Source organism: Culicoides brevitarsis, chromosome 1, assembly GCF_036172545.1.
Source record: "Culicoides brevitarsis isolate CSIRO-B50_1 chromosome 1, AGI_CSIRO_Cbre_v1, whole genome shotgun sequence".
NCBI lineage: Eukaryota > Metazoa > Arthropoda > Insecta > Diptera > Ceratopogonidae > Culicoides > Culicoides brevitarsis.
Window position 1 is genome coordinate 17,355,008 of NC_087085.1, and position 25,985 is coordinate 17,380,992.

The window sequence follows — 25,985 nt, forward strand, 5'->3', positions numbered from 1 at the left end:
CTACGAGCTGTTTTTCCATGTGTGGCGATGTGTGTGTGCTTTAATAAGTGTGTAAACTGAAACAAATGTGGTCTAATTATAATACGAAATATTAATTGCGTTATGGATTCAATATGTGTGTTTGTATGAAAATGTTTCAAAAAAATTACTACTTTGCTATCTCGTTAATGGAAAATTTTTTGGAGGAGTAAACATATGCATGCAATATGCTGCAATTTAATACGAGATAAAAAGTTACCTTCAATTTTGTGTGTTTTTTGGGAAAAGATCAAACGAATTTTTATGCCATACAATAAAATTTTTGTTCAAATTTCAACAAAAATGAGACGCCTATTATCACGCGCAAAATTGTATGTAACTCTGGATAATTATTTCGGGGCTGCAAAAAATTATATGGCTTATACTTAAGCTTAAACTTAAAGATTATTTAAAATTTTTAATTAAGGCGAATAAATTTTATATTTGCATTTTTTGTCAACCCCCTTCGATTTTGTCAAAAAAATTCAGGAGGAAAAATAAAAAATTGAATTAAAAATTGGAATATTTTTGACATTTTTGAGAATTTTTTGAATAAAAAATCATAAAGTGTAATAAAATATACCAAAAAATAAGCAAATTCACTTAAACAAGACGTTTTATATTAAATACAGGTTAAAAAAAAAAAATTTAAAAGTCACGTGATCAATATAATTGTTTTTTTCGAAAATTTTAATTTTGTAAGATTTTGTTTATTTTTTCTTTAATTTTGAGTTCAAATTTAAAAAAAATAATATGTTAACGATTTTTCAAATGTTAAAAAAAAAAATTTTTCCAAAAATTAAATAATACAGACAAAAAATTAAAAAATATTTAATTAATTGGAAAATTTTGAAGAAATTAAATTTATTCGCCTAAGTTAAAAATATTTTTATTTACGTTATTCGTTTAATTTTAATAATAATAAGTTGGAATGAGTAAAAAGTCTTTAAGTCAAAATAAAGCTGTACAAGTCATATTAATTTTTCTTAAGTCAAAGTTTTAAGTCTAGCTTAAAAACTTAATTTTTTCAAAAAATATTTTTTTAATTAAAAATTGTTTTTTTTTCGCCAAAAAATTAAAAATGAAAATTAATTAACGATTTGTCATGAAAAAAAAAATTTTTTTAGAAAAAAATAAGTTATTAATTTTGACTTTGACTTTAAAAAACGTGAAATAGCTTTAGATGCTTTTTCGTTTGATATTTAAGTCAAAAGTCACATTAATTTTGAACATTTCTCAAGCAAAACAAAAATAATTATCCCTGGAGTTTGACGGAATTGCAAAAAAAATGTAATATTCTTTTAAAGATTTAAAAAAAATTGTAAATTAAGTCAATTAATTTAACTTAAGTCTTAACATCTTTACTTTTGACTTAACAAGTTCTGCACCCTTGAATATTTCAGCGCCTCATAATTTTTTTTTTTCAATAACGCGTCTGTGTACTAAAAACAAAAAAAAAGTAGTGAAAATGTAGAACTAAATACACCTTCAATCAAACGAACAAATAAAAAAAAGTTTGTCTGGCATCTCTGTTCAATACATTCCTTTGTTGTTTTATTAACTGTTTGTATAACGCTCTATCAACGTGCGTATATGTCTGAAAACCCCAAACACAGCGAAATACTCAAAGTGTCGGTCGATGAAGCTGGATGAAGACGAAAACGAAAGAAAAACATGAATTGTGCTTCTGGTTTTGTTATTTTCACAAGTGTCTGGTTATTTGCGGATGTTTTGAACATATTTTTATATTAGTCACTATGCCGCTTCTTCCATCAATGGCGATGATGACAGTTGAGTACACAACACACCATGCCATGCCACGACGACTGCCGAACAAAACATTTCATTCATTCACAAAAAACTTGAAGACTTTCTGAAGACAACAGGTAATGCAAGACCGAAAAAAAGTATCAAAAAAATCCAGAAGGAATGTTAATGAGGTTATTGCTACTTAATCGTGAATCTGGTGAAGTCATTACGAATATTTCGGTATTTCCATTAAGGAAAGTACATTGAACGTGCGTAGTTCCAGATGAAAATGTCGATCGAGTCTCACCTGTTCAATCATCCTCTTTTATTCGATACTTCTCGCATGTTGATACAAGTGGACATTTTTTTTCTAAAGCGAGGCGTCATTGTTCTTTGTTGTTTATTTGAATGGAAACTGCTAGATACAAAAAAAAACATAAAAGGGTCAGAAAAATTTCAAGCCGGCATCTAATGACTTGTAATTTTTCATCCAATTATGCCAATTTTTGGTTCGTCTTCCTCGTTAAATTGACATCATCCGGCAAATTTCATGCAAAATAATTTGGCACCACATGCTTGACATTTTTTCTCTCCTATACGAACACACACACTGCAAATAAAAAGACAATTAGATATTATTAGGAGATGAATTTCCCTCTTTTTCTTCGGTAGCATATGGCATGGCACACAAATGTACAATCTTGTCATGTAAAATAATTTTTAGCAGAGCAAAAAAATTAATATTTTATAATTTAATCAGTGTGGAGCCCCTTTTGTTCTGCAAAAAAAAATATTTTTAAGGATTTTCGTCGTAATACATCATCGTGTCCTCCTTAGAGAGAGAAAATGGGTGCGAAATTATGAGTGAGTGAGGGAAATGTGGCACTTCTGTTGCTTGTTGTAGGAATGTTTGTTTTGTACCGAAATTCTTCGTTTTCCATCTTTTTTTCAATGAATTGCAGGGTTGGGAAAAATTTTGACTTTTACTTAATGTTCTTACATTAATTTAACAGAAAAGTTAAAATAAATTTACTGAATTTTGTTTCCGAGCAAAAGCTTTGTTTCCGTCAAATTAAAAACTTTTGATTTAAGCTCAAGTTTAAAAAAATTCAATTACCTGTATTGAAAAAAATTAAAAAAATTTTTTTTTTTTTTAAAATAAACATTAGAAAAATTTTGCTTTAAATATTAACTTAATGCTTTTGCTTGAGACTAAGTTGCTTTGAGATGAAAAAAAAGCTTATTACGCTTATTTAATTATTCTCAACTATAACATTACGAGAAACTCAACTAAAATTATCACATTTTTTTTTGTTTTGTTAAAAAAAAATTTTTTGTGATATTTGATCCTTTTTTCCAAAAAAAAAAATTCGAATCCATTAGGACACATGATTCTTTCTCAAATAGTGAGAAAATTTCAGATTTTGAAGGTTCATATCTTCTAAAAGGATTCAAATTTTTTTAATTTTAATTTTTTGGCGCCAAAAGTGAGAAAAATTATCAAATAATAACACAAAAAAATGTTTTTTTTTTAAACAAAAAAATTTTGTGGTACCTAATTTCAGTTGAGTTACTCGTAATTTTATAGTTAAGAATAATTAAATGAACTTTAAATTTTTCTTTTTTTAATCCCAAGGCAACTTATTCTCAAGTAAAAGCATTAAGTCAATTGGTCTCATAATTTTCACTTCGTTTCCGACCCTGCGATGAATTCCGTACGAACGAATATGTATTTGGGGATAATAATAAAAATTAACATACACGATCAATATGTGCAGCTGGCACCCAGATTAAACTCACGTCTATCTCACAAACACTCGGAGACGCACGTACAAAGGGCTCCAATGTCCAATCCATTAAATCTCGATACGACAAAATATGTAGCTGCTTGCCCGATTTGCCTTGTAATAAATTTTTGAATAAATACCCGGCGCAAGTGTTACATTTTCACAGCAACAAAAAAAAAACACGAGAGAGAGTGGAGAGAGAATAGCAGAAGAAAAACATTAGAGAAGCATGTCGTCGTGCGTTCACAGCAACAACACTACAACTTATACATGCCAAAATAGGGACCATCTGTGATCCACTCTTTAAAATCCATTTTATTTTGATTGATGTGATTTAAATGTAATTTTTCGTGAAACTCAATCCAGTTATGCACGAACGTGTGCAAGTGGCACGAACACTACACACACACACAAAAAAAAAGCGATGATAAAATGTGCATACATAAACTTTGTGTGTGTATGTTGTTTTTTTCCTCCATCTACTCCGATATTTGTGAAGCACATGCACTGCACATTTTTTGGATAGAAAAACTAACAACGTCGACGACGACGAGACGGACTTTAAATACTGCACTGCCATTAACTCGGAGAAAATAATCCTTTTTTTTTGTCGCGTTCTTCTTGCGAGTGGGAGAAGTTGTCAATTGTAACTGACAGCAAATTATGCCAATCAAGAAATAAGGAAAGCGAGCAAAAAAATACCAGACGGTGGCATCATCAATGGCAACATCAGGACTGACATTGTTAAATTGTTTTTGACTTTTCCTATTTTTCACACATTTTGCAGCGGGGTGTTGGCGTTTAATAATATGGCGGAAGGGATTTGCGTGTTTTGATGGAAGGAGGCGAATTCAGTCAAAAATTCCGCGAAACAAAAAATAATATTTTTTTTTGTATTTCACCTGAATGAGTTTCAATCTCCTTAAATTTTGTTTTTTCCACCCATCTAAAAAAATATCGATATAGATCTGTACAAAAATTTTTAAAAAATCTCAAAAATGTGGTTAAATGTATGAAAAATTAAATTCATTAAAAATCGTAGAAAATTTGGCAAAAATATTCCATTTCCGGATTTATATTCAGAATATTGAAAAATTTGGTTTAAAATTTTTTTTTTATTTTTGTAAATATTTATAATAAAAAAAAATAACAAAAATTGAATTTTTGCAAATATTAATTTTAATTTTGAGATATTAATGCTCAAAATAAATTTTTCCAAAAATCTCAGAAATCATAAAAAATTAATAAAAAGTATTATATTAAGGTTTTTACGGATTTTTACCATTTTTCTTTAAAATACTAAAAATTTTGGTTTTAAAAATTTTTTAAAATATTTTTTCAATTTTTTTTTCATAATTTAAAATAAATTTAAAAAAATGAATTTTTGAAATTTTTTCATAAATTTTTGATATTTTTTTTCATAATTTTTATAGATAAAATTTTCACACTTCCTGTTATTTATCAAGAATATTTTTTTGTGGGCACGATTTTTATCATTACAAAAGAAGACACAATCGATTATTGTTTATTTTTTCATCCTTCAACACCTCCATTATTCTCCGATTTTCTTCGTTTATGTTTTTTTTTTCGTTCGTCCTTGCATTAACACGTGTTCACTTTATCCATTGGCATTGCTAACCTTTGAACACCTGCAAAGACTTCCACTTTAAGTAGTTTTTTCTCATGAATTGTTTGTGTATTTTTTTTTGTTTCGTGTGAATTATCGGAAATAAATAGAATTGATTGATTTGAGCTTTTCTTCCACTTTTGTGCCGATGATAATTAGATTTTTTGGCATTGTTTCGACCATTAACATTGAAAACGCACACAAAAACGATCCGAATGTTGCCCAAATGATGCGTGATGAATCCAAAACAAAACAATATAATAATAATGGAAAATGTATTCCGTCATCTACACCAAATGTTTGACACATGTGTGCATCTGAATTTTAAATTTAAATGCATTTGCCTCTCTTTTTTTCCAACACAAAACATCATCATCATCATCAAGCATCACATCGTCGTCGTCGTCAGGCAAGCAGGCAGAATTTTAGTTCAGAAGAAAACATGTTTGATACATTAAATCTCGGGCTGTATCTGTTTTGTTTTGGTGTACTGCAAAAATTTCCGAATATATTGAACCGATGAAATTTCTCTTAAAATATGTATATTTCTTGTTTTTGCATCCTCTCACTCGTCGTCGTCGTCGTTATTTTCATCATTGGCATGATGTGTATATGTCTCATTTTGATAAATTAAAATCATACGACGAAACATTTTCCTTAATTATTATTCCAAGTGCGTGTTAAATTGCTTCTGGTTGTGTGCTCTCGCTCTCTGATGATGCATGTGATTATTGTTTTTTGATGACACGAAAATGTGCTGTGATTTTTTTTTGCTGCCGTTTAATAATTTCTCTCGAGCAATTAGTCTGGATTGCAGTCGTGATTGATTGAACATTGGAACGAAGGCATTCCAGAAGTGACTTGTGAGTCACTCACGAGACGACAACAAAACTGTGATTGACCTTTCATTAATTTAATGGGTCATATTATTGCGCTCGTCGTGTAATGATCGCGATGTTTCCAAAGGAATTGCTTTGGAATGAGCTTTTATGATTTCAAAAAAATATTTTTGAACGGGTCCTGAAAATATTTGATTAATAAAATAGGCTGTTTTCGGTATTTTTATGATAAAGTAATAAATTTTTTGAGGTTATAACAGAATTTTCTGTTTTTTGTTTGAAGTAGATCTCACAACGATCATCAGAGACAACGTGGGTGCCTTCCAATGTACCCGATTCCGTACAAATTTGATTGGAAGTGTGTTGAAAAAATAAATAAGTAGCCACTATATCAATCAATTATCATTTGCTACAGCAGCGTTAAGTAAGTGTTTTCATAAAAATTCCGTATGTAAATGCACCAAATATGGCCCGTGAGTGACTACTGACATCAATTTACGTTTCAGTTCTAATTTAACTACGACGCGATAAAGAACTTGTTGCTCCAACCTTTTTCCCAAACCAAAATGTCAAACATTCGCTTGATATTAGCATGTTGCTTCTTCGTGACAGTCACTTCCGCCAAACTCACAAATTTAACGTCGATCGTGTGTCTGGAAAACCCAAAGAAACTCATCCTTTTCGGAAAAAACATTCAACGCATCGAACCAGGTGCCCTCTACAATTGCCGCAGTCTCGAACGAATCTACTTGTACGAGAACGAGTTGAAAGATCTTCCGCGAGAGGCCTTCATCAGTAACATGGAACTAATTGAATTGTCACTCAGTCACAATAAATTGCGATTTTTGGATCCAGATTTGTTTGTGTCGCTCGAAAAACTGGAGATTCTTGATTTGATGTGCAACGAGTTGATTTACTTTCCGCCCGAGCTCGTGCGAAATTGTGGAAACTTGAGAGATGTGCAGCTCGCGAGTAACAAATTACTCGACTTGAATATCGGACAGTTGTTGATTTTCATGCCGAAGCTTGTGCGATTTCACTTCAATGTCAACAGCATCGGATGTACGCGTGCCGACGAAATTGCAAAGATGATTCTATCACGACGTGTAAACGTGGGCGTCTATTTTTGCTCGGAGAATCAACGTCCCGAGCATGTAGAACGTGCTGTCAATTCAACGGTGCGAATTCAGTGCATTCCGGATGACGTTGCGCGACAAGAAGCGAAGGGCGTACAACCGATGATTGAAGAATGGAAGAAAAATCGCATGATAATGATCGAAAAGAAAGCCATGGAAGATGCAATCATAGAAGTAACTGAACCAGAAACATCTGTTGAAATAACAACTATGGAACCCTTCTTCGATAAAGACAGCATTTCACAAGAGTTGGAAACGCTCAAAGCAGAATTCAATAACTTTACAGTGAAAATTTCAAAACGCTTTGAGTTCCTATTGGATCAAATTGTGGAGATCAAACAAGCCTTAAAAGATGGAAATAAAAGTATTCAGGTTACTGTTAAGAGTTGCGATGGTCACAATAGCAGCACCGATAGTCCTGAATAATTCTCACGCTTTGGGTCATTTGTTATACGTAAAAATATTATACGAAAAAAATAAAGCTTTTCAAGAAAGAATTATCATTTGTCAAAAAAAAAAAAATATTTGTTTGGTCCAAGAGACCTATCATCCATTCAATTTTGATAAATTGATACCACATGTTGTTACCTGATATCAATTACATTCGTGTTCAAGGCAAAAAAAAACTCTTATTTACTTTCCTTCACACAAATGTGACACCACTATAATACTTTCTCTGCGTCCCAGTGTTGTTGTCGTCGTCATCATCACCGTGCTTTCGTGTATACAGGTGAAAAATATGACTAATGACAAAATATGCCGGTACTTTACCATTTTTCCATCCATTTTCGTATACATATTCCATTTGTTATATCTTTTACGAGTGGTTGTGTGAGAACGAGTTCATGGATGATACGGGTATGTTACTCAGTTATGTATCAGGTGAACAATAAAAACATAAATTTAATATGAAATCCTCTTCGTTTTTTTTCCTTTTTTCCTCTATATCATTTTCAGTGCATTCAAGTATTTGCACAGGTGTTCAATGTTCAGGAATTGTGTGTGTGTTCGTTTAATAATTGAAAAGAAAATTTTTGATGGCATATGTATCTGGAGCAAAACTAGATTAATCTTCTTCCGAGGGATTCCAAAATAGCTCCTCTGGGTATGTAATATTCATTGAATTTTAAACAATAAATCCAAAAACGGAACTATCTGCAGGCATAGAGAATTATTTCTTTTCTGAGAAAATTTCTAATAAAAGCTTCTTTCAAATTTTATTTCAATTAATACTGTGAAGATTTGCATTTCGCAACTTTGAATTTGCAATGTATTAATTACTTCAGTAGACAAATAGCATATATTTTTTTTTCCTTTTTTCCCCAACATCGTTTTTTGTTTTTTTTAATTCAATTCTGTTAGTCCTCGATGTTGCTTAATAATCGTTTTTTGCTTGATCTTTACGACGTCTTTTAAAATTGCTTCCAATACAGAAAAGTACTTGATTCGAAGACATCATTTTCTTGAAAATTTTTCATTCTAATCTTTCTTTTTCTTTATATTATTATTATTACCTTTATTTTTTTTACTCAAAAATTGAAAAAAAACACAAAACAGGCTCATGATAGTTCGAGGGTGACGACAGGTGGGAAAGGAGGTCCACTTCAGTGTCTAGGACTTTGAAGAAGTGGCCCTCGTATTACCTCGTCTTTTCATTTTAATTCGGTACAATGTTGTCTTTAGGTTAGTCGATTATGATGATTCTCTGACCTCAGCTTAATTCATGATTTTATAGAATTATACTTTGTCTATAATTTCTGCAATGCCGTCTTGCTTCCGTGCATCAACGCAGGTTTTCAATTTGTAGCAATCTCTCAAGCCAAGTATAGGTGTCCTGTTTTGTTTGAGTGATCACATGAAACGAATGTATAAAAACGAGAAACATACAGTTATTGAGCCCATCTTAAAATTTCTATCTCACCTGTAAGGTGCTAAGCAAAGCTTATTTTTGGTAAACTAATATCACAGGTTCCCAATTATTTAATTGTTTCAATTTATTAGAAGCTACTCACCTGTTTTTTTCTGTCCAATCCCATTTGCAATCTTGCCTTTGGCTCAAAATTTTAACATTAACAAACCATCGTCTGAAAGAAAAATAACTTGATTAGATTCATTAATAAAATAAATATTACTATTCATATACAGATTTCACATAACGTCTCGTAAATTTTTCGTAAGCGCGAAACACTCACTTTTCACAATACGTAGTTAACATCGGAACAACATCCAAACTAACAAAAAAGTCGTAACACAAAGTGAAAAGTGATTGAATCGTTTGAAATAATATTTTCTCAAAAGAGGTGACTGACACAACCAGATGATCTCAGAGAGCATAGCAACAATAACTGAAAGCCTTTCATTTATTATTTACGAACAAATCATTTTCTGCTAAATATTTTTCCCTCTGTTTGTATGCCGTTTTCCCAAACATAAATCACAAGCCGAAACCTTTCTGTTGTTACTTCAAGCCAAAGAGAATGAAAATCCATGAGAAAAAAAAAGTATTTTCCCAGTATTTGTCTGTCGTTGACATTTAGGCAAATTAGAAATCATGTAATTTTGTTGTGTTTTAGATATTATGATTCCTTTTAACCGTCTCTCTCTCTGGAGCTCCGCAGTCGGCATTGCATTGTGCTGTATGGTTTCTTTCGTGGTAGGTAGTTGAAAATTTTCGTTTGATGCAGAGGCTTTTACAATTCAAAAACATAGATTTTGATGTTCTTCGGCAAAAAGGATGAGAAACAAATACAGTGAAAATGGAATAAAAAGGACATATTTTACCTGTTGTTGTGTTGTTGTTGTTCTTGTTGGGTTAGTCTGTACGAATGACATGCCAGCTATCAAAAAGTACGAAACCATTTGGAAAATTTATTTTAGTTTGGTATATTTTTGTGAACCTATATCATGATGATTGCCTTGATGCTGTCTCTCTCTCCGGGTTTTCTCAGTAGTCGTCGTGTATACGGATGCGAACAAAATAATATTTGCTTTGATGATATGTAAAACATGGTAAATGTTTGTGCAATTGACGTGACATAAATTTGTATTTCAGTTGTTGTGAAGGTTTTTTCGGTTTTATCGTACACGACACGAATTCAATGGGTGAGTTTTCTGTTTGCATGCAAAGTGAGATGTTTCGAGGGCTTTTCATCATCATTGATTATGCACAATTGAGTGCGTCACGGCAACAACCTTTATGGCCGTCAGCGAGATCTGTTTCCAACTATTGTGTTTCAATGCGAAATTGGGCTGTTTGACGTCAAACACCGCCACAGTTGTTTGCACATTTGCGAATTAAAATATTTTAAAATAAATTAAAACACGCTTCTTAATCATGTCTTTTGTCAAAAAAATATTTGACCAGACATGATAAACAAGCGAGTCAATAAATTGTCACAAATATTTTTTTTTTTCGTTTAAGCTAAAAGTAGTTCATCCATTTGGACAACAACGCCAACCTTTCACACAGCATCGGAGCGCCATAAGGTTTCCATCACGAGGCCTGCAATTCGTTAAAATTATATTTTTCTATTTGATCTCCTACCAAGAGTTAATATTTACACATTAAACGCCATTCGTGCACGATGACAACACACAATTTCTCATGTGCAAACAAAAAAAAAAGTTGTTTTCTCGCGCGCGCGTTTTTTGAGAGGAACCAGAGACACTTTGTGTAAATTATCGTCTATTTCTGGATTTTTTCATGTAATTTTTCGGGGGCTTACAAGCTTTTTCCTATCGAGAAATTTTTGTTGTTAAATTTTTCCTGTCATGCACGAAAATGAAGTGCATCTGGATCGTTTTTGTAATGAAAAGCATAAAAGAAGAAAAAAAACATGATTTAATGACTTCGTACTAATTTTATGAAATTCACGAAACTGATGTTTATACGATATGAGCAAACGCCAGATTTCACTGTTTGACAGATATACTCCGGGAATTCTCACACATTTTCCAATAAAGTTTTTTTTTCTTTTGTGTATATTTTCGACTGACTGACTGACGGATCCAATTCGAGATTTTATCGCATCGAAGGGAAGTCAGGAAAAGTGATCGAAAACAGAGCAAATTCAAATAAAATTTCTGTTTGTTTTCATTTGTGGTTGTTTGTGGAAGCTGCTGCTGCTGCTGCGAGATCTCTTGAATGAAATATTAATGAATGAATGAACGGGCGTGAAAAAATCAACAAAAACAAACATTCGGCAGTGACGTTGAAAACTACAAAACAGACTCCCCGCATATTTGTTGCATTTTTTCAACTGATAAATACATTTTCTTGGATGGCAAAGAAAAACGAGAAACTGTTCGCTTTTATTATATTGTCACTTTTAAAATTTTATTTTCTTGCATCGTAAAACAATCCTCCGTGTCGTCGTGTAGTCTCTTCATCGTCATACGATTGTGGTATTAATACACCTGTCATTTTCCATGCATTTCCCATCACATTTCTCACAGCACACACAATACGGCTGTATACCTGGTCTGTGAATGAAAATATTTCGAAAAGCTTGAAGGTGCTTACAAAAGTAGCAACACACACATACACCCACGTACACACACACAAATAAAATAAAATAGCTTAAGGTGTTTTTGTTTCATCATCCGTTCACTCGTATCTTTCTCTGCTTCGGTTTGTGTGAAGTTTCTATTATTATTTTTCAATTGAATGTGTCGTGTGGGAAACAAGAAAACTTACAAGTAGATAAAGATATTATTATTTTGTTAGAACCTTGTTTTGGCTTGCTTGCCTGATGTGTTCGGTGGTTGTGGATGAATGCGTTTTTCAGATGACATGACAGTGGCAGCGAGATTTTAAACGATTTTTTTTTGCTATGGGAGAAATATTTTCTAAATGAATATTTTTGCTAAAATTGATAAAATTGCATTTAAAAAAATTATTAGTTTTTTTTTCAAAAATTTGATTCTTTTTTTTTAATTTAAAAAAATATTTTTTTAAATCAAAAACTTTATAAAAATTTTTATTTTTTAAGTTGTTTTTTCAAATATGAATTTTCATAAAATATAATTAATGAATATTAAGTAAATTTTTGTTTCTTCTATTTTCAAAAATAAATACATTATTTGAATTTTAATAAAACAAAATTAAAAATAAATTTCGTAAAATTGTAGTATAAAAATTTTATTATTTTTTTTATTTAAAAAAATTATCCAAAAAGATTAAATAAATTTTATAAAATTTATTATTATTTTTTTCTTTCTTAATTTAAAACTTAAATTATTTTCAAAATTGTCACTTTAACGTATATTTAAATAATAATTAAATAAAAATTAAAAAATAAAAATAAATTTTATTTTAAAATTAATAAAAAAATTTTTTATTTTAACAATTGTCACTTTTGATTTTTTAAAAATATAATTACTTAAATTTCAAAAAATTAAATAAAATTTGCTTTTTCAAATAAATAAAAAATTGTAGCAAAATTAATTTTTTTTTAAAAATAATTAATTAAAATTAAATAAATTTTTATACTTTTTTCTTGATTTTTTTTTCGAAAATTAATATTTAAAAAATAAAATAATTTTCAAAAAATTAAAAAAAATCCTAATTTTTGTTAATTTTTAATAAATTTAAATTAGTTAAAATTAATAAATTATTTTCCAATATTTCTGCGAAACATTAAATTTTCACAACTTAACAAAAAGACGCAAAATATCTTCCGAAAACATTTATTCGCGTCGCAGCATCAGACAAAAAGAACCTAAATTTTCCATGTTATTCTTTCCAAAAAAGAAGAGTTAAAAATAAAAGCTTGAACCCATTCACATGTGTACCCAAAGGTGCTTCATGTTACTATTTTAATACACTCTGACATGCTGAAAATACTTTTTTGTTTTTAAAGTAAGCACCGACATATTCATTTCACTTCTTGCACGATATTTGATGGGAAAATTAAACGGGCTCTTTACGTTGTCGCTACATTCGGAAACACATGTGGCTCGTTCCCATTTTCTTGCTACTTGTAACTTGTTTGGTTTTTCCGGTGAGAGACACAGCGACATAAATGCATTGCTGCCGCTGTTATTTTATTATTATATTAGAAAAACCGATAAAAGTGTTACGAGACGCTCTTTTGTGCCTTATCTGCCTCGCCAAACAAATTCACACACCTGTGCTTCTAATCCTTTTTGGTGTTTGCCAATATTGGCAGAAAGTTCATGCGAATACTTTTCCGTTGCTCGCCTGTTTCAATTACAATGATAACTAATAATATGACGGAGAGACACCTGCTCATGGCATAAAATTAAAATTGACATCCTTTGTGTGTGAAGGCTTTCGGTCCCTTCTGCTGCTGCTTTGTGCCTCGTATGCCATATCATGAATCCACACTTTGTCCTTTGTAATAAAAATAACACAAAAAAAAAGTTCAGAAGATGAGGGATTTTCCAGAGGATCGTAATATATCATTTTTGAGTGTTCATAGCTGCACGAGGCAAGATTGATAATTTTCTTTCATATGTGATCATAAAACAAATGTGTTACCGAAAAACGAAAAAAAAGGTAAAAATTATGCGTGAAAAGCGAAAATCTTGCGTCACACATGCGAAATTCGATAGTTTTGAACAAAAAATGTCAAATGACTCATTACGCAATGACGACGACATTTCCCAAAAAAATAAATTTTTCTCGTCCATACTTTTCCTGTCACTCAATATTTTTATTTTTTTTTTGTATTTTATTTTTAAACCGATGAGATGTGATCCACCTGCCTGCCTGCAGGAAAGAAAGTACCAACAAAACAAAAAAAAAATACTAAAACATCAAATCCAGGTGCAGCACACAAAAAGTAATTAAAGTTGAAGGAAAATTGGAAAATACATTTTCTTGACAGTTCAAAAATTGTCAATCAAGAGAAAAAAAATACTCGAAGTTTGAAATCAATCTCAGATAAGGAAACCACAAATAGGTTATTTTTGTAAAAAAAAATAAAAAAAAAATCTAATCGAAGTTGTTTGTTGTCATATCGTCGTCATTAAAAAGAAATTTGTCAAGATTTTCGCCAGGTGACTTGAGAGGGACGCGAGCGTCACGCAGTGCTAAAAACTAAAAACATCAAAAAGAAAAATTTTTTGAATTCCTTTTACATTTGTTCTGTCATCATGGCGAGCAAGCAAAGCGGCAAAAAAAATATGAATGGCACAAAATTATGAAAACATGTCACAAACAGGCGCAACATTTGGTTTTTAATCTAATTTGAACGCGTTCATTTGTACGTTTTTTTTTGTGTTGCTGCTCGTGCCCCTTCTGTGTGTTTGTGTGTGTGTGTGCGTTGCTGTTGTTTTGTTATGATGTTGAGCAAAGTGCCTGCCTGCCAGTTCACCACTTCAAGCAGGACTTTTGGTGGCATGTTTTAGACCTGATGTTGCCATACGCTCGAGGATGCTTTGTACGTATGTTCGCTGGGGTAAGTGTCTGGCCATGACACACGCATATAACTTTTTGATATACTTTTGATATATTCAAGCATTTGGTGATGAAAAATTATATGGATAAAAACATGAAAAAAAAAACAGAAAAAAAAGTTTGGTAAATAATTTTTTTTTTAAATCCGACTGGTCTTTTGTTATCCTAGCTCGACGTTGTTGGCGCAGGAAAAAAACGACATGAAATCATAATAAAATAAATTCATTAATGAAATTTTTGGCCATTTGCGTTTCATTGGGAGAGAAACTTTTTATTTTTTGCACGTTTGCTCAATCTAATTGAATAAAAACACGATTTTTTTATCACTTTGTTATAATATTTATTTAAAATTTATACATCCCACTTTTGATAAATTACCCAAAAAAATACGATAGAATGATCCTCGACTCATCAAAGCTCACCTGTGTGTGTGTGTGTGTGTGATGTCAATCACTGCAAGTGTAGTGTGGAATGTTTCTGGCAGCACAACAAAAAAATATATTTTTAATTTAATATATTTTATATATATCGCATATATTATTGTTTGATGATGGCCCAATTATTTTTTGATTGATTTTTTTTTTTATCGAAGTACGAAAAATATTTTAAATCATTGCCAGCGAGCCAGCCATCATTGAGGTGTATAACAGCCGTTTGTGGTGTCTATCATTCACAAAATAAAGATGTTGGTCGTTTATGGGGAGGACAGTGATTGATTGATTGTGTCTGCAGCATGATTTTTGTTTTTTTTTCGCTCCTGCTGCCGATTTATTTATAAATAAATTGAAATATACGCGAAAACCCGAAAAAAAATAGATGCCGCGCGACGACGTTTGCAGGTGAAATAAATTAATTAATTTTATTTGAAGTGATGGACGTTGCTCACTTTTGAATTTTGAAGGATACCGATGATGAGAAGGGTGATTAAAAAAAAAGTTTTTGTAACTTTATCGTTAATCAATCACGAACAAAATGCGATTACTTGCAAGCAACGAACAAAAAAAAAAATCAGTTTTCCAATAATATCCAGACAAATGCAAATAACACACATACAGTGTCCGGAACAGACATAAAATATTGAATATTGTTCATAAGTTTGCGTGTCACTTGCATTCATAACCATTTATTTTCCAAGGAAAAGAAAATAATTTTCTCTGTCTTTTTGTTTTAAAAAAAAGCAGTAAGCGACGAAGAACGGGAGAATATGAAGAAAATAATAATAATAAAATTATAGAGACACTTTTTTATCGGACAAAGTTCAGGCTGTTGATTGAAAAAAAGGTCAAATTTTTTAAAAAAATATTTTTTTTTCAAAATCAAAGTAAATTTTTATGTTTTACCGCAAGGAGGCGTTTTATATAATTGATTTTTATCATAAACCAATAATCGGCAACCAAAATAGGGGCTAATCAATTTTTTCCATTGTTTAGACAGCAATAAACTGTAATCACTGTAATTACATCTAATTTCGGGGTGCCCTTTGAAAGGTAACCGTCCAAACCATATTTTTCCACATGGCACTTTACGAGATAAAATAATGCAGTGAAACACATTGCAAGTGACACCATCGTCATTGCCTCCTAATTACTGCACTTGTCGTGCATGGCGTTGACACACGTACTAACGAACAGCATATGGAGAGAAGATCTGCTTTGTGCCTGCAAAAAACATTAGCAGGCAGCGTCGCGTATGGTCTGCATATGTTTTGAGAAAATTTGCTTTTATCAACAACACAGCACAAGATTAACTAAAATATACTCAACACAAAAATGTTGTGCAGATGCAAAAGAAAAAAAGACGAGCGACCAGAAACCCATGCGTTGCTGTGAAGCTGCTGCTATTGCTAACACTTGCAAAATGCATGGTTTATAATATATCCAGTCACCACATTTTATGGTTATTATTATTAAAACAGCAAGTGCACAAAATATTTCTCCCTCTCTCCGCTCTGCTTTTGTTATCTTTTTGCATCACATGCATAATGGCTTTAGTTCGTTCATATTTTTTTTTCGTGTGTGCTTGTGCATGTCTTTCAACACACACAGCATCTGGTAAATAGTTTAATGTAAAAAATTCATGTTTTGTTCTATTTTTGAATTTTTCGATAATTTGCGAGACAAGAAATAAAATTAAAATTAATTAGAAAATAAAAAATAACTCAATTTAATTAATTTAATTTTGAAAAAAAAAATTAAAATAAAATAATTAAATAAAATTTAATTTAAATGAAAATAAAAATTAAATAAATAATTTTAATTAAATTTATTTTAAATGAAAAAAAAAATATAAAAATTATTTTTATTTAATTTTTTTTACAGGTTTATTAAAAATTTGAAAATAAAAATTCAAGCCAACTTTAATAGAACAAAAATTAGAAACAAAAATACAAAATTAGTTAACTAAATTAATTTCTAACAATTTTCGAACTTTTTCTTTTAATAAAAGTTTGCCTTAATTTTTTTATTAAAAAAAATGTTTTTATTATTTATTAATTTTTAATTAATAAATTAAAAGTTGTTTATTATTATTAATTAATTTAATTGATTTTTATTAATTTATTCGTCATTTTTTGTCATTTAAAATAAATTTAATTAAAATTATTTATTTAATTTTTATTTTCATTTAAATTAACTTTTATTTAATTTTATACATTTTTTTCAAAATTGATTTTAGTGACTTTAATTCAAATTTTTAAAAAATTCAATTAAATTAAATAAATTAAATTGAATTATTTTTTTTTTATTTTTTAATTGATTTTAATTTTATTTCTTGTCTCGCAAATTATCGAAAAATTCAAAAAAAGAACAAACATGAATTTTTCACATTATCTCTGTTCTAGTTAAAATTTCGCTCCATGCCCATCCGAAAAATAGAATTCCCTTTATTTTATTGAGCCATGTGACATCACAATCGTTTTATTATTGCCTTTTATATAGATTTTCGGACACACTGTCGTTGTAATAATAAGTACCGAAAAAGGTTTTTATTAACTTCTCTCATGTGATATTAACAAAAATACCGAGACTTTCCTTTGATATTGCCAAAAACAATTTACCACACATACACAAACACATGTTTACAAAGTAACTCTCTTCAGTACACTTTTTTTTGTTGTTCTTGTTGTTGTTGTTGTGAAAACCTAATTTTCTACAGCTTGAGTTCATATAAGGCGTTTATGGTGCTTTTTGTGTGTTTTTGTCAGAGGCGGATGACATTTTAAAGGCAAAAATTTCACACAGACACACACGAGATGCAACCAACTTGTTCAAGACACCTGTGACCACTTTTAAAACTGTATTATATTCTCGGGTTCAATTAGGAAAATTTGCTGGATGCTTTGATCTGCGGAATGCATGAAACGAAACACATGGAAACCAGATTTGAGGAATTTTGACAGACGAGCGTCGTTTTTCTTGAGTGATTGCAGTTCGAAAATTTTATTTTAAGACGCGCATCTTTTCGGATGATGGAAAACAGTTAACGTGGAAATATTGGCAGCATGTGCACCACATGTTGAGAGATCTGTTTCTCGAACCAATTTACGACGGTGTGGGAGAAGAAGATCGTCCTTGTGTGAGTAAAAGTGAATGATGAATCGAATCTTTTGTACTTTTCTTTTTCCTTCACATATCGGGAGAAACATGCAAGCAAAGCAAATATTTCTTGTTATTCTTTTCGGTGGCATGTGGCATGATTTTCTCGTTTTTCCACATAATCATCGTCATCATCATTGGTCTTTTTATTATTATCTGTTTGAGCTTGTGGATGAAAAGTGACAGCTGTCAAAAAGTGTGTTGATGTCCTTCGTTCGCGTGCAACTCGGATTAGGATTTATCTCTTTCAATGTCAGAATGATTCATCGTCTCCCCCATTTTTCCTCTTCCTTTTGTGTAACTGAAAAAGTAATAACTCATATTATTAAATTCTGACCCATATCTCTATTTGTTTGTTTGTTACAGATGGCACTGGACGGTAAAACAATAAAAGAAGAAATCCCCGATAAAGATGCATATGATGCCCGCAAAGTCAAAGGTAAGTTTTTTTTTTTTGAAAACCAAAAAATTCAATTAAATTATTTAAATTTAAATCTGTTGTGTGGATATTTTTTGGATGGCTTACTTGAATAAATTCCCCGAGGCCCAATTTTAAACTTTTATATTTAAAATAAAAACAAAAAATCTTACAAAACCACACTTTCCTGTAAATAAACAAAAATAAAGTAAATAAAACAAGAAGAAAAGGAAAGAACAAATTGAAAAATTATCACAAACTTTTCTTCTTTCTTCGTCGTTGCCGTTGTGTGCAAAGTCGTGAACAGGTCGCTTACTTTCTTCATTAATATTTAAAAAAAAATTTAAACGCTGTAGCATGCAATAATAATTAATATTCCTGTTTTTTATGTGGAGCGAACTATTTTTGTAGAAAAAAAAATAAAACAACAAAACAATTAACACCACCACCACCGATATCTGCGAGTAAATATGCGGAAAAGTGTAAATTTAAACTAAAGGAGTGGAAAAAACAACACAACAAATTTGTAAATAAAAAACATAAATAAATAAATAAAATATAAAAGAAAAGAAATTAGACGACGACGCCTTGATGATGCGATGGGAGCAGGGAGTAAAAAACTTTTTTTTGTTGGCGTGCGTTTGATGGTGTAAAAGGCAGTTTTTCAAAAACAGACGCGACGTGCCGGTTACCGCAAATTAATTTGGAATCAATTGGAAAGGAAAATTCTCGGCACAAAGGAACCACAATGTACAACGAGGTACCTTATATGATGGAAAATGCTTTGTAGGAAAATTTATTAAAATGTTTTCTTGTTGGATGGACAAACAAAACCATACAAAATAATCTCAAAAGTCCACATGGCATGCCGTATCTCTTATTTTGCACTCCATTGGGAAAAATGCTAGCCTTTCATAAATGAATTGTTAAAATTTATCTATAGCTTGCATAACCTTAGGAGATGTGAATTGTACAGGGTGTTCAATGTAAATGTGACACTCAGATTGATGGCAAAAACTCTATTGTTTGAAGCAATTTTTTTTTAGAATTTGGACTCGAATTAAGTTGAGCAGCTACGCAAATTTTAATTTCTTTGAATCTTTACTTATTGAGAACAGTGGCTTAAATCTAACATTTTGGCTGAAGCTGTTTGTGTGAATTAATAATACGGTACTCGAAAAAATTTAAAAGACAAACCTTCCGAAATATATAACAATTTTGTTGAACGAAAGCCCGGATTCAGTCAGTTCGAACAAGTATTTGCTTGAAAAAAAGAAGTGAATACATCATATTCATAAACACGCAGTTAAAAGTAACCTTCCGATGGTGCGATTAAAACAAAGAAGACCTAAAACTTCGAGAATATTGCATTAACAAAAAATATAAATAAAGAGACGTGAATGTTTAAATTTGTATTTTGACAGACCAGCAACAACCGTTGTCCTAGAAAATAGAAAAATTGCTTAAAAAAACATCACCATCTAAAGCATTTTTTAAAAAAGCAAGTAAAGAAATTGTCAACAATTTAAAAGTAGTCAATAAGAGTCAATGTCGCAGCGGAACAAAAGGTCCAAATGATTAGCGACTTAAAAAATTAACAATAATAAAGGAGAAAGCTAAACAACAAAGAATAAGACAAAAGTTTTGATTTTTTTAAGACTATAAAGAAATATACTTCATATATACCAACTTTACTTAATCGTTTAAATGCTCAGATTAATTTAAAGGAAACTTAAAGAAATTTTATCAGTTATGGGTTTTCATATGAATCATCTTATTCGAAAAAATTTTTAAGAATTTTGATAAATATTTGAAAAATACCTTTGATATTTGAAGTAATTTAAATTAGTTTTGACTCAAAAAAATTTTGCAGTCGCGATTTTTAAGGTTTTTGTGTAAGTTTTTTAAGTTTAATTATTCTTAATTTTTTAACATATCACATAAAAACCAAGAGGCGAAAATTCAAAAAACACCCTGTCATCCTTTTTTATTAGCAAGATCTGTACAAAAGTCACATCAAATGAAGAATTAATTTTGTACAACAAACAAATACATGTTTTGACCCTACTTTGAGCCCTCTATCTCTTAAAATAAAAAAGTTATTGCTGGGACAGACACAGGAATACGGTAGTGAGTTGTAAGAAAATGTTTATAATAATATATGGCGTACCTCGATATAGTCCAGAATCTTCATGAGAATTTATTATTATTATTGTAAAAAGGTAAACCATGAGACGATGATATGTGAGAGACCCTTACTTACACATATTTTTGTGTCTGTCTGCCCGAACGAGATACTGCTAACGAGAGAGACAAATACAAAGCAGAAGCAATAACAACAGAAGAGACGACGGAACATAGATACAACAATGAATGTTTGTTAATGATAATTTATTTATAAAAGTTTTTGGTTTCCCTTGCTTACCTATCTGGGCCTGCCTCCGTATCTCTATTGCACAACACTCTTCTTTTCCTCCTCTCACACTCTTTTATCACATATTTACAAGGAGTTGTACAAACACACATGTGGTCATTTTCACAAAACCCAATGATAAATTTGTTGTTTGCATTACGACGACGACGACGATACAAGCCCGAAACACAAACACAGACAATTTGTCGAACAAAACAAAAATATTAATAATTTAAATGTTGGTCGACTCATTTTTGCATTACTACTTGATGTACCGAAAAAAACGTAAATAATAAAAAAAAAGTTTGTCTTTGAACCTGAATTGACAATCCCTGATCTCGGATACAGAAGAGTTCAACAAATTTATGCAATAATTATTATTACTCTGTGTTTTTCGTGTTTATCTCATTCATCAGAATACCTGAGTGAGTCCTTTATATTTTTTGTTCAACTCATTCAAGTAATAAACATGCGAAACAGACACCTGTTTTGTGTCAGATACAACCAAGTATCCATTCATCATGTACAAACTGCCACAACAAAATAATAATAAAATGCAAAAAAAAAGAAAATAAACACGATAAGCGGAATTTCTCACTCTATTATTATTAAAAGTCCCGTACAGCCAAACACAAGTATCTACAGAGCAGGGAAAAAAGAGAGAAAGAGCAAGGTTATAAGCAGTTACTTACCAAATCAATGCAAACGGTGGATCCCTTATATTTTTCCCACAATTTAACCGCAATCTAAATAGCGAGTGTGTCCCTTTCCGCACAAAAGTTTCTCTCCGTGGCGGCGGCGTCTCCGTGCGATTTGCTGATATGCAAGTAAGCCATGCCACAGACAGGCAAACAAACAATAGATCACCCATTTTCGTGATGATGATGATGACGATGATGCCACTGATGAGTATAAGGGTAAAAACACAGAGAACAACGAAAATGAGCAACAGAGGATGTTTTTGTTAGCCATAAAATCTCGGCATTGCCATTCATTTTGTTTTCACGTTAACGGAGTTAGTATAATGGAAACATTATTAACCATCATCGCAAAAGGTGGCAAATGTGGGAGTTTTGTGCAGGTATGACATAGAGAACTATAGACAAAGAAGTAACAATAAGGATTTTCCTAAAATAATAATTTATCAAAACAAAGAAAGATTTATAATAAAAGGAAACTTTGTATGTTGATGCGGATCAGTGTTGCTTCACATTTTCGATTTTTGTTAACAAAGTTTATGAATTTCTATAGTTTCTGCTAAATATAAGTTCAATTAACTTTTTTTAAATGCAATATTGGAGATCATAGACGTCTCTCAATATTTTATCAAGCTTGAGACAAAATTTTATCACAAAAGGACTCTTTAGAGACCTCGCCGATATAGTTGTCAATTTTTTTTTTTTAAATATAAAAAATAAGTAAAATTTTGAAAAAAAAAACTTACAAATTGTACAAAAAGAGACTAAAAATATTTAAATAAATTATTAAATCAAATTATGTAAAAATAATTCAAAAAATCCTCAAATCTCTTTAAATAGTTCTTTAATTTTAAGAGATCTTAAAACTATTTTTATTTTCAATAAAATTCAGTGGAAAATTTTTTAAAGCCCTGAATATCTGAAAATATGGTCCTGTTAATTTTCATTAGAAAATTTTATGGATTTTTTATTTATTTAAGCTTCTTTAAACACTTTCCTATTTTTAGATCATTTTTAAAATTAAAAAAAAAATTGAAAAAAAAAATTATTTTAAGAGCTCAAAGCTAAAATTCTAAAAGACTAAAATTTTTCACTCGAAGTATTTTTAGTCTCTTACAAAAATTTTTTAATTATTTTTTCTAAAGCTTTAATTAATTTTTTTTTTCATAAATTTTGATTCTCTCAAAATCCGTCAATCACGAGTCATCAATTCACGACTTAGGTTCATGACACTTTCCATGCCTGCGTCTTTTTCACTGCCTGATGACATACAAACAACAAGCGACAAGTGATGATGAACGAAAAACAAGATATTTTATATTTGTGCCCTGCACCTGAAATCTGAAAAACTAGGTAGATCCGGAAAAATGTGATGTATAAAGTGTCTATGCCTGTATTTGAAAATTTTAACCGAAAAACAAACAATTGAGGTATTATTTTGCCTGTCTTTTGCCACACACACACTGAGATAGAGAGATGATGCTTGTTGTTCTTGTTGTTATGTATTTTTGTCAGAAGCATTGGCATGACACATGAATGATGATGACTTAAAATGGGCCGTCGTCATTGGACATTTTATCGTCATCCTCACAGATTTTCAAAAGCTTCCTTTCTATTACGTGAAAATTGCGGACATTTATTTAATAAAATATTTTTTTTTTCGTTACGAAAACTCTTCAATACGTGATGAAATCCCTCGAAACGACGACGACGAAAGCAGAAGCGATCTCAGTTGTTCCTTCAAAAATAAATCCTTAAATTATATTCAATTGAATGGATGATGGATGTGATATAAACAACGAAAGAAATGAACGCGAGAAATAAACACTTGCTACCCATCGTTTTTTTTTGTGCTTGTTTGTTCAACTTACCACACAGAAATCCGTTCGTGTACGTGTGGGAACTTGATGGATGGCGTGTGAGGCAAAAATTAAAGAAAAAAATTGTTGTTGAAAAGTAAATTCAATGAGGAAGACACTAAAAATTTCCCCTTTTTATTTTTTTTTTGTGAATTATTTGTTTTTTCCCACCCTCGTTTTTTTCACGGAAATTTATTTTTTTTTAAATAGAAAAATAATTAAAATTTTACCTGATTTTGTATGTTTTTAAATTCATGTAAAAATTTTAAATATTTGCTTTAAATTAGCTTCAGAAGCAACATATAAATCAGATAATTATAGAAAAGTGTGATAATCGCACACACACACACGAACGGCACACAGTTGCATATAATGTTATCTGTTTGGTTAACCACAATTTTTTTCACACAATCTGTCCCCAGTCGGAAAATTTATCGACTGTGCTATTGAATGTGTGTGTGTGTTACATTTCAAGAGCAGGGAGAATCAACTATTTTTTTTTTAATTTTTTAAATTTATTAATTTTTTTAATTTAATTTAATTTTTTTTTAATTTTATATTTTTTTTCAAGAAAAAAAATTTTTAATTTTAATTTTAATATTTTTTAATTTTTTTAAAAATTAAAAATTTTTTTATTAATTTTATATTTTTTTTTTTTTAATTGAAAAATTTTCAAAAATTTCCTTAAAAAATTTTTTATTTTAAAAAATTTTGGACTTTATTTTTTTCGAGTTCGTTGCACAAAATTTTTTTTTTTTATTTATTTTTTATTTATTTAAAAAAAAATGAATTTTGAATGAAAGAAAATTTTCTCGAAAATTTGTCAGAAGATCTCTGTCGTTCCAACTTACACCCACCACTTGTAAACTGTTGTTTTTAATATTGTTTTACCATTAAATTGCGACACAGATAAACACTCACATGCACTCGCGATGCTGCAAAACTAGAGAGAATATTTATAATTGAATCAATGCAATGTGCGTTTTATCGATGTTTAAACAGCACTTATTTATATTTTTGCATTTCACGCATCCCTATCTCTTTATTTTTACATCGCGACGCGAAAAATGGATCAAAATCAGTCCTGCTCTCATCTAACTTTGTATTATTATTTTTTTTCAAAAAAATATTTTTATAACAATAAATATAAATAAATATATAAGGGACATTTGTGACCACTACCATTACATGTGATGCGGTAAAATTTCCAATACAAATTCGTACATGTGAAAAATATTTTGTTTTTTTGCATTAAAAACCGGGGGTACCCCACATCTACATTTTATTATGTTTTATCGCATTAAATTCAGTTGTGATGCGGCGGCGACATCGCCTGCGTGTCCGTGTGTTTAATTAAAATTAAATTAAATTAATTACAGTCAATTTACGAATCAGGGCGGTAAATTGATAGGGAATGTGTGGTGTTGCTATACATGATGAGGCACGAGTAGATTAGGATGAAATTTTAAAAATTTTCATGAAATAATTGCAGTTCAATTACAAAAAATTCAAATTTCTCCCTCAAAGAACTTTTCGTTTTTAAAATAAAATTAAACTCGAAAATTCGCGTGTAAAGAAATAACAAAAAGGAATTCATCACTTTTTTTCGATTAGAATTTGAAATTACATTCATGGGAAATTAGTTTGTACTTTGCATACTGTGCGATACTTTTTGTTATTATTACACACAAAAAAAGAAAAATTTAAATAATTCCAAATTGAGTCAATTTAGTGGATTTATCGAAGGATAAAATCCACGATATTTTACAAAGACACGCGAAAAATTGGATTTTTCAATGAAATTGCAAATTTTATGTCTATTTGTTTCGTTGCCTCCAACTATATTTATTTCATGCTTCGGAAAATTTGCTTGATTAAGCTCCTCTTTTGCGCCATAAGGGTTGGCGGAAACAAAAGAGTTGTTGACGCCATGTAGGCGAGAACCCTGTGTGTTTCTTGTTAATTACCCTCTTGTCGTTGCTCTTCCACTTTTTTTCCGTATATATTTACTCAGTGCGATGTAAAAAGTGTGTGATATTGCACATAAGGGCAAGAGTGGCGACAAAAGAATTTTCTTAAAATAGATTTCCTTTTTGCGAGACGTGCTATTTACTTTGCAGATTTTTCTGCCCTTTACCACCATTGGTCGTCCTTATATCTCTAATGATTTTTTTTCCTTTGCAAATTTATTTATTCAGAGAACTGAGACGGGCACACACACACAGCAAATATAGTTTATTAAATAAATAGACAAAGTTCTGAGCTCCGTCATAAATTTTAGTGACCATTAGAAGATATTTTGTCGTTTTTCTCTGTATTTGTCCTTAAAACGCCTCGTAATGTAAATCTGACCAGCATTTCTTTGTGTAAAATATTTATATTTAAAAAGGTGAGTGTTGTCTCTGCATGAGTTCGTGTCCCTTTT

At 30.5% G+C, this 25,985-nt stretch overlaps 1 protein-coding gene across 1 annotated transcript in view; it reads left to right on the plus strand.

Annotated features, from left to right (window-relative positions):
• LOC134837367 (protein CBFA2T3) overlaps nucleotides 1-25,985 on the plus strand; it is a 46,297-nt gene that overhangs the window by 4,581 nt on the left and 15,731 nt on the right. Inside the window, exon 2 of the mRNA XM_063852737.1 lies at nucleotides 18,539-18,611. Coding sequence (XP_063708807.1) covers nucleotides 18,539-18,611 — 73 coding nt within the window. The remainder of the gene's footprint in view (nucleotides 1-18,538; nucleotides 18,612-25,985) is intronic.